Source organism: Corylus avellana, chromosome ca11 (genome assembly GCF_901000735.1).
Source record: "Corylus avellana chromosome ca11, CavTom2PMs-1.0".
Classification (NCBI taxonomy): Eukaryota; Viridiplantae; Streptophyta; class Magnoliopsida; order Fagales; family Betulaceae; genus Corylus; species Corylus avellana.
Genome location: NC_081551.1, coordinates 18,928,915 through 18,939,526, shown reverse-complemented (window position 1 = coordinate 18,939,526; position 10,612 = coordinate 18,928,915). Strand labels below are relative to the sequence as shown.

Below are 10,612 nucleotides of genomic sequence, written 5' to 3'. Positions count from 1 at the left end.
CCACTATACTCGCTACTGGCACCGTACTCCTGGCTTCCCAATGCCACCTTCCTGAATTTTTTCATGTCCTCCTTGTATTGGCTGGTGTCATAGTCTGAGCTTCCATGAGAGCTGTATACGGTGCTGTGTCCAGGTCTGATTCCTTCACTAAGATCTGCGAGAGACGCATCTCCTTCCAAAGCTCGAACAATCTGCATGGTTTCAAGCAATAAAGTTACTGGTTAGAAGCCTTCTAGTAAACAATATAGACTTGGACATGAAGCAAATAAATAGGGCAATCAAAAATGAAAGTTTGGACTCTTACCTGACTCATTCTTGGTCGACGCCGTGCGGAATGACGCACACAGGCAGCAGCACAAGTAACCATGCATGCCATCTCATTGGGTTCATAATCATTTTGCAGCCTTTGATCAATCAGAGCATCAAAGTTTCTATCTTCCAAAGCTCGTGTGAGCAAAGGCCTTGCCTGTAATGCCAACATAATTTAGTTTTTCCATGTGCAAAAAGAAAAACTGAGAGATAGTAAACACTGCGTGTCCTTTGCACGCACATATGTATGTTTATGTGCACGCCTGTAGGAAGTGAGTTTAACTAATGAACTCACCCAGTCTACCAAACTATCCTCCATGAAGGAATGGGTTGTGTCAACAGGTCGGCGTCCGGTGATCAACTCCAAAAGCATGACCCCATAGGAGAAAACATCTGATTTGTCTGTGAGTTTCCCACTTGACGCATATTCTGGAGCCAGATACCTGCCACGGGAGTGTATGTGAGAACCTGAAGAATATATTCTGACTTTGCACATAAAGAACATCAATCCAGACTAGTTAAACCTAAGAAAAAAAATTAACAAAGATAATATATCTGGAAATGAGCATAAGAGTTGACTATCATGACATTTTTGAGAACCCCAGATTTGACAACAGATGATCAAGCACTATTGACATTAAGATAAACCAATGCAGCAGGAATTCGAATGGAACTTTCAAATATTAACATTTACTGCATGTGAAAACAGCATATACCAGAGCAGGGGCATTGATTAGTCTATAAAGATGTTACAATAAACAATTTTTTTTGGAAAAGCAGGATCTAGGAGAATCCAAGTCATTCTAGGTCTCCAAAAAATAATATATTAACGGTCAAAACCATAGACGTAACCAACTAGAAAATGAAAGGAGTTGGTCTTTACCCAAAAGTTCCCATCACCCTGGTGGAGACATGAGTATTGGTATCAGAGGCCAACTTTGCAAGTCCGAAATCCGCAACCTGAGCAAAAGAATTGTTGAACTTGTTATCTCAGCTATAACTATAATAACTAAGCAATCACATCTCATGAGGAGAATGACAGAAATATACAATTGTCAAGGTAGAATGAAAGCTAATCCAAATAAACAAAATCAACAGGAATTTACTCAGGCAGCCCATGGCCAGCCTTTCAGTCATACAAGGCAGAACTACCGTTTATGACAATTCAAAAGGTAACAGATTTCAAGAAATCAATATTGCAATTGGTACCTTTGCCTCAAACTTGAAGTCTATAAGTATATTGGATGCTTTGATATCACGATGAATGATCTTGGGATGGCCTACATATACATAATTACATATAATTAAAATGTGAATTGAAGTTTAAATACAAAGTCAGTAACTCAAATAGATCAGTAATTGCTCTACTAATGAGAGAGAGAGAGAGAGAAAGAGAGAGAGAGAGAGAGAGCTTACAATCCTCGTGAAGATATGCCAGTCCTTTTGCAGATCCTAAGGCAATTTTAAGTCTTGTGGGCCAATCCATAGTTGGTCGCCCCTTCCCTGCAATAAGAATTCTCTATCAGGACCACAGCTCCAGCAAAACAATGAATCCTAGTTTAGTCCCAGGCTTCATTGATACACAACAGATTGAAATAGCGCTTCTAAAAGATTCAAAATTTGGACACAAAACCAGTAATAATCAGCAATCAAAGTTTTATAGTAGCAAAAAGCGTAAGATCCAGAAGCAAGTAAAACAGAAAAGAAGAAGAAAAAAAAAAAGCATTTAATTTTTTCTAAAGTGGATAGCATCCTTTTGGTCTTTCACAACACAGCTTTACATGTTAATTAGAAAAAAAAAAATCAGAAAAATTTCCAGAGCTGAAGCTAACTTACCATGTAAGTGGAACTCTAAGGTATTGTTTGGAACAAACTCATAAACAAGCAGCCTCTGAGACCCAGTGATACAGTACCCAACCAATGAAACAAGATGTTTGTGATGTACTCGACTAATAATCTCAACCTCTGCCTGAAACTCACGCTCCCCCTGCCCACTTCCAGCTTTCAACTGCTTGATAGCCACTTCCTTCCCATTCGGAAGGACTCCTCTATGCACATACCCAAATCCACCTTGTCCAAGAAGGTTGGCATCCGAGAATCCATCAGTTGCCATAGCTAATTCTTCGTATGAAAAACTGCTCTTTGAGAAACCTAAGACTACTCCTGGATGAGGTGGTGGGAGTGGATTTTCTGACCCCGAATAATTGGACCCAGAGCCTCCACTGCTGTTCAGGAAAGGCGGTGGTGGTGGGGGCTGCGGTGTTGTAGGAGCATTTGCCGGTGAGTAAGGTGGTCGTGATGCAACTGCTGGTGGAGGAGAGGGTTTCTGCAACACTCCAACAACATGATTCGCAGGTGGGGGAGCATTTTGTTGCCAATGCTGCTGTTGTGGACCACCGTAAGGGCCAACTGGCAATTCCAACAAACATAAGAAAGGAGCAAATCAAAATTAAGGTTAATAACTTTGTTTTCCGTAACTGAAGAAATGGCACTAGAAAATTGTAGTGGCAGAAAAGCCTTGATCACGAAAAGCAGTAGAATAGAATTTTTTTTTTTTTTTTTTTTTTTTAACAATCTAGAAGCAAGATGATAATCAAAATCATTTTGCTAAACCAACGAAAGCCGAAACAGAAATCATGTATCAACCAAAGCGCCCTCGGGGACCTTGATTAAAAGCTTATATATCGGAAGAGCAAGAGGAAAAAAAGACTTGGAAAATCATAGCTGAAGAATGATCCACCTATACAATAATAAGTATCAACAAAATAATGCCTTTAAAGAACCCAGTAATCTCATCCCATTCACTAGATCTTCTTCCAAACCCACTCGAATAACGTGTTCTCAACAATCCCAATAACGAAAATTTTGAGCCCATGGAAATGTTAAATCTATGACCACCTCGGAGAGGGAAAACATAATACATTAATTCCTCGTACTTTTTAACAAAACATTTTCGAGGCCTGTGACCCAGATCCATTCTTCAGCACAGTCACCCAAACTAAAACAAAGATCAACAAAAACCAATACAACATTCACGAACCAAACATGAACTGAAAACCCCTATAAATTCGAATCAGAGGAAACCCAAAAACATAAATCTATTTCTAAACAACCCCTTGCTGATGAACCCAAATAAATCACAAATGAGAAACCACACATGCACATAAACTTGGAATTGATAGAATTCAGTGACACCTCAAAACGTCAAAAATGAAAAAGCTCATACCTTTGGGACCTGGAGGCGGAGGTGGAGGCGCATAGTAGCCCTCCTCATCTCGGCGTCTCCTTTTCTTCTTGGTGCAACACACGCACAGTATACTCAGCACCACCAGAATCAACACCCCACCGATCGCTATCCCAACCACAACCCCAGTCGATATCCCACTCGACGAAGACGTCGGCGAACCACTCGTCGACGGGGGTGGCGGAGGGCTACGAGTGCTCGGGGGGGTGCCAGAACTCGAAGGAGGCGGCGGACTCCTTGTCGTCGCCGGAGGAGAAGGAGGCGTCGTTGGGTTCGACGGCGGTGAAGGAGTAGACGGAGTTGCGCTTGGCGGCGGGGTGGAGGGAGTGGAAGGCGTGGACGGTGGTGGCGAGGGAGTGGACGGTGGTGGCGAAGACGGAGTGGACGGTGGCGGCGCTGAGGGAGTGGCTGGTGGCGGAGCAGATGGAGTGGCCGGCGGCGGCGCTGAGGGAGTAGCTGGCGGCGGAGCGGCTGGCGTGGCTGGTGGCGGCGCCGAGGGAGTGGCCGGCGAAGAGGGGCTTGGAGATTGAGACATGGCCAATCAGAAAACAAGCCTTCCTCTCCCGGAAGAGAGACAGAGAGAGAGAGAGAGAGATAGAGAGAGAGAACAATCCGAGCTCCAAGGAATTTTTGTTGCACTTTTTATCACATGGGGGCTGTGTTTGAACGCACAACTTTTCTGAGTTAGAGTTTGGGTTTGGGAACTAAACAGTGCGGTTGGTGGGACCGAACACGACTGGCCCGCGCATTTCTCCGCTCATCACTCGCTTGGGGAATCATCAATTAATTACGCCTTTGTTGGGTGAGCCAATGGGGACGCTCTCGTCTTTCTTTTGGCCGTCTCTTCTTGGACCTACTATACTAAATTACTAATATCCTGAGTCCAGGAAAAATAAATAAATAAATAAATTTAACTTTACAAATATTTGCTTTATATATATTTTATTTCTCAAATAAATGATGGGAGAATTCAATGCTCCGACTGTATATGTGTTTTGGCCACATGATTTTCGGAACCTTATACATATCCTAAGATTTATCTTATATTTTATTTCTTAAACCAGTAACTATTTGGTTTAAAATTATTTACGTGAAATTGGCATGAAGTCCTATGGAGATGGAGGAGTAAAATTATTTGTATTTTTTTTTTTTTAATTATGGTGTCCAAAATTGGAGAGAACAATCGTTATGCAAACATAATTCGAATTTAATCTACTTAAGCGATTTGTCCGACAACCTTCCTAGTTTATTTATGTGGTGAGCCCATTTCGGTAGTGTGCAAAGATAGAAATGGGACATTGCCAGGAAGGGGATTCGGTGCTGAAGTGAGATGAAAAGGACAACCAATTTCCGATGATTAGCTGACAACGAAGGTTTTGAGCACGAGACCATTTGTTAACCGATTGAGATGATGTTGTGCACCAAATCCCAGCCGTCCTCCCAACAAAGCCATAAAATTCCAATCTAACCCCTAATAATTCGAGGGTGCTTCTTCTGACCCGCCCATGTGGAAAATTGAAATGGGCTCATTAGTCTATCACCACCCTTTCCATCCATAGCGTTTGATTTAAATGGGCAAGAACAAGCACGAAATAAATATTTCTTACCCAGAAGGAAAAGTGGAAAAGTGGAAAAAAAAAAGAAAAAAAAGAAAAAAGCCAACTGTACCTGTTTAGCTTTGAAAATATGCAAGATGAAAGACAGTTGTCAAGCTCCTTATTAAATATTATTAGAAATAACAAAAGAAAATGTGTTCTTGTATGTGATTGGTTAATTATGAATTAGTCAAAGATTAGGTAATCATATGTATTTTAATTATTATTTAAAATATATAAGCCTTTTATAGTTGCAGTGGCTGTTACTCTAAGGAAAGGGAAAACCAGCTGGATCCCAACGCTTAACCACACACAAAGACGTGGACGTGTTATCTAAATAAATACTTAAACACAAAAATGTTTTTAAGAGTATTTAACACTAACCAGTATCCAGATAATAACAGTTGAGCAGTTAAATAACGGTAGATAAGTAGTTTTAACGGCAGCATTTGTCACCGACGTTAGGACCGTTACTGTGTTGACAAATCCATTACATGGCAATTAGGACTGTTTCAAGGTAGTAGGAAGGCTCCATTCAGTCAATTCCAAAAGCTGGAGCGGCTGGTCAAGCACTACAAGGCTGGCAAATGGCAATGGGTGTTAGCCGGTGATTACTTTCCATTTTTATTTGGATATATAAATAGAGACAAAATAAGCACATGTTTGGAGATTTTGGTTTAAGATATTAAGATCATCATCACCACCGCCTCCTATCTGTTTGTCAAGACTCTAAGAAGCTTCTTTTGATATGATTGTTAATGTGTTTTGATTAAGTATTACTTTTTATTTGTTGAAAAATAGTATTCTAATGGGATGGAGCTTAAACTTATTTGGAGTTTCTTTTGTATTTTAAGTTATTTGTCCATATTCTTGTTTTGTAACTAACCACAAATACCTACGAAATAAAAATAGACACAAGTGACTCGTCGGAAATATTTACGGTAGATACTCTGATGCTTAAGTCAATATGATAATCTATGAATAGGTAAAAAAATGAGAGAATAAGAGGATACTACAACACATACTTTGGACCAAAGATTGTCACATTTTTTATTGGATTGTCATATGTAAGGCAAGTAGGCTCGATATGGATTGCCACATTCTTTAATTTAATTAAGGAACACTCTTTATATGATGTTCATATACATATAAGTTTGTTTGGTAGGAACTGTCATTTAGGAAATCATCGGTTAATAGAACTTTAGGAGGATTCTCTTACCGTCGTCTATCGGTCAATCAACTCTTTAAAGGTTGCCCGTCGGTTAGAATTCTCTTATTTAATGAACCATTCAAGAGGTCCATATTGACGGGAGGCGCGGTCCATGTCGAGGGCGGGTGGACCTCAATGGACCCAAGAGCTTGTGGGCCTTAATGTGCTTGTGTAGCCTAATTAGTAATTATATGTAACTTAACTGTTTTTCTTTTTTAATTAGGGATGATAACAATAATTAAAGTAATACACTAATTAAAAGGGTGACAGGGGGGGGCGAGCTGCCGGCGTAAATATGATTCTTCGCCGGCGGGAAGTCATATTCAGACGCCTGAGGCGACAGGCCTTTTTAGAAAGTGGGGATATTTGACTAGACAGAGTCATCCTCCATTCAAGTCTTTTTGGCCATCCTTTCGGAGATTCATGCATGCGTGCTACGATTTTATATAGGGCGGCTTAAAGGCTTAAGGCATTTTTTTTTAAAAAAAAATAATAATATTAAAAGGGTCCTTCAAAAAATAAAAATAAAAAAAATCCCCTTATGGGTCTCGTATATGGCTTAGGTGTAATATTAGTTAATGATAAAATAAAATTAATTACCTCATAAAGTCAAACTTTAACATAACTTATCTTTTGTTACTTTGCTTTTATTATAAAATTAAAATAAATATTATTTATTAATATTTAGATATTTTTTATAAAATAAAATAAAATAAAAAATAAAAAAAACACCACTTAAATTTATTGTCTTAGCGGCCCTTAGGCCTTAAAATTTTCGAGTTTTGGCCTCATACGGTTAAGTGTATTATGAGTTCCATATGAAGTTTGTATTTGAGATTGTAGTTTCAATAAGTATGATTTTAAAAATTGTGCTTTTGAAATCACTACTTTTTAAAATCGTAAAGGCGTTTAGTAAAACATGTTAAAAATTAATCTTTTTTATTAAATATTTGTTATGCGAAATGGTAATTTTGGTTTAAATTCGCACTTTTTTTTAAATAAGCATTCTTAGCCTACTTATAGAAATTGCATTTTTTTTTTCCTATTTTAGATTAAGTACTTTTTAAATCGCAATGTCAAACTCTTTACGTTTTGTGATATCTTTTAAAAGCGCGGATTATTCTTGCGAAATCGCAATTTCAAACGCACTCTAAGAGTTTAACCATTAACCCAAAAACCTTAAAACTGTTCGATACAGATTTGGTTAAATTCTTAACCCTTAGGACCATAACAATATCCTTATTAACAATGGATTAGATATAAGTTTGATTAAGAACTTATTAATAGTAAACGAACTTCATCCTGATTGCATGATGTACGAGTCTGTGATAATGATTACAAGGCTAGCAATATAGAAGATTTTTTATTTTTTATTTTTGTAACAAATAGAAGATATTAATTAGGGAAAAATGCAAAATTAGTCCATGTAGTTTACCTGATTTACAATTTACTCCCTGTGATATCAAAATGAACTCAGAGGTCCTTGTGGTATTGAAGAAAAAATAATTTAGTTCCTACAGTTAAATTTCATCCATTGACTTAACGGATTCTGTTAGGGTGCCACATCATATCCAATAAAAGTATGACACTTGTCATATTTTATTTATGACTTTTAAAAAGCATACTTGAATTTTCTATGTCATATTATTATGCCAACTAATATTTCCGCCTCAGATTTACTCCACATCAAACACAAGTAAAATATTTTTAACAGACATAATTCTACCAAATTATTGATACAAGCACACCATCTTCTTTTTCTTCTTCACGGACGTCGTGTTCTTCACCATTAGCATTGAAAGATGTGATTTTAACAGGATTAGGTGGAGAGAAGGAGGACCTCCGATTGTTAATGAGCCCATCATCCACATATGTTCCAGGCTTAACGACCTTCAATCAAGTGATTACTTTTATATAGTATGTACAAACACAACATTGGAGTTCTTTGAATGGTCTTGGTCAAAAGTCCATACGCAAATATCTGTATGAATGTGCAGTTAGAAAAATGTAAATTCTTTGTGTTTCATTCAGACAAAGGGGCAAACAAAATCCACAAAAAGCAAACACAGTCGTAGATGCCCAAAAAAAAAATACAAGGAAATCACTTTTTTTAATCCCACTATCTTCAACAAAAAGCAACAGAAACTTCAAATTGTTGTTTTGATTTATTCAATTCATTTTTCTTTTCTTTTCTTTTTTGATAGAATTAGTGAATTCTTTTTAATGGAATTTGAGTTAGAAAAATTCTTATGTCTCTCTGTCTCTGTCTTTGTCTCTGTTAAGCAACATAATTTTTTTTTTCTCCGTCTCTATTGAGGAATTTCAACAGAGGAGAAAAGCATAAGAGCCGAGCTAAGAAAAAGTAGAAGATAGGAAGAGAAGAGGAAATTAAATTAAGAAACAGATTCAAAATTTCAAAAGATGAGAAGAGAGACAAGAAAAAAAGGAAGACAGGACAAGAAGAAGAAGAAGAACACGACGTCCGTGAAGAAGAAAAGAAGATGGTGGTGCTCGTATCAATAATTTGGTAGAATTAGGTTTGTTCAAAATATTTTACTTGCGTTTGATGTGGAGTAAATATGAGGTGGGAATATTAGCAGGCATAATAATATGACATGAAAAATTCAAGTATGATTTTTAAAAGTTATAAATAAAATATGACATGTGTCATACTTTTATTGGATGTGACGTGGCACATTAACGGAATTTGTTAAGTTAATGGATGGAATTTAACTGCAGGGACTAAATTATTTTTTTTGCATACTACAAGGACCTCTGAGTTCGTTTTGATATCACAGGGAGTAAAATGTAAATCAAGTAAACCATAAGGAATAATTTTTTATTTTTCCCTATTAATTAAGCAAAGCAGAAGGTTCTAATTTATTTATTTATTTTTGTTTAAAACAGAAGGCTCTAATTGATTTCTTAGGTACGTAAGACCAAACGTGAGCTAATTTAACGTTATCAAATCTCATATATATTTGAAGTGAGGGGAAAGACGCGTTTTTCTAATCTCAGTTATTCGGTGTTGCCGGACAATAATAATAATAATTGTAAGAACACCAGACCGAGACCGACAATCATGTTTGCTAAATTCCATGAGTACCACATTATCCTATTTTATGTTCTCTTTTTTTTTTTTTTTTTTTTTCATTAAGGATATGGCTATGTTTTGGTTTGACTCGCATTGAATATGCTACATTTTAAGGGCGATTGGTTGTGACGTAGATCTATATGTAATCTAACATTTTCGAACCGCTTGTAACTGCGACTATTTTAGAGATTTTCTTCCAGTTTTTTTTTTTTTTTTTTAATATATATACTTTCAGTGTTCGGAAAAAGTCAGTTGATCACACACCGAATTCGAATCAACAATGCTTGTAAGGTAGAAAAAATAAAAATAAAAAGGGTCAAAGTGACTCGTTATTGTTTAACGAGGGTCACTCTAACGCTTAAGTTAGTAAAAAACTTTGAGATCAAAAGTAAACAAAGAAATAAATAGTATTTCGCAAAAATAATAAGTGTGTCTTTCAATGATCTAACCTCTCTTTTACATAGTGTTTTCCACACATAGTCAATTGAGGGAGAGGTTTGAGGCTAGCTAACACTCCTAATTCATGCTTCTTTTATCATTTTTTGGTTCTAATGCAATGCTAGTAACTCAGGTGGCAATTATAAGGATACTGTAGTTCATATCACCTAATTTCTACGATTGACTATGAAACATAGAAGTTTCATAGAAGTTGAAAAAGAGAGAAGAAAAAGGAGGGTTTTATTTTTATTTTTATTGTTGAGTGAAAAAGGAGGTTTTTAATTATAAGCCTTGGCATGTTAGAAGTCTTTCATTATTATTTTGTCGCTTTTCTTTTTATCTGTTGTGGTTGACTTTGAATTCGTGAAATATTTGTGCATACTTTGAGAGGCGAAGGGGACCATGAGAGCTCAAAGCACATGGCAACGAATTATTTTAATCTTCTAATCCTATGTAATTATGGGCATGACATTCGGTGCCTGACCAACGGCTAACATCCCAATCAATCCAGCAATCCACTTTTTTATTTTTATTTTTTATTTTTTTTTATTTTTTAATATTTGGTTGGACGGCAATAGGGGAGCAATATCGGGAGACATTAGTAGTTACTTAAACCATAAGCATAATGAACACATTTAAATTTGCTTTAATCTTTTCCAGCAAGACAAAGGAAGCTGAAACACAACAACTAACAAAATTACAACTACAAACCCTCCACCTAT

The 10,612-nt window shown here is 36.9% G+C and overlaps 1 protein-coding gene across 1 annotated transcript in view; it reads right to left on the bottom strand.

The window, feature by feature from the left end:
* The window catches only part of LOC132165184 (proline-rich receptor-like protein kinase PERK1), a 7,540-nt gene extending 3,241 nt beyond the window's left edge, over positions 1–4,299 (bottom strand). The window contains exons 1-8 of the mRNA XM_059575674.1: positions 3,536–4,299; positions 2,146–2,718; positions 1,726–1,812; positions 1,519–1,589; positions 1,193–1,269; positions 605–752; positions 305–466; positions 5–191 (exon numbers count right to left, since the gene is read on the bottom strand). Of these exons, the coding sequence (XP_059431657.1) occupies positions 5–191; positions 305–466; positions 605–752; positions 1,193–1,269; positions 1,519–1,589; positions 1,726–1,812; positions 2,146–2,718; positions 3,536–4,088 (1,858 nt within the window). The 5' untranslated portion in view covers positions 4,089–4,299. The remainder of the gene's footprint in view (positions 1–4; positions 192–304; positions 467–604; positions 753–1,192; positions 1,270–1,518; positions 1,590–1,725; positions 1,813–2,145; positions 2,719–3,535) is intronic.
* Between the last annotated feature and the right edge of the window lie 6,313 nt (positions 4,300–10,612).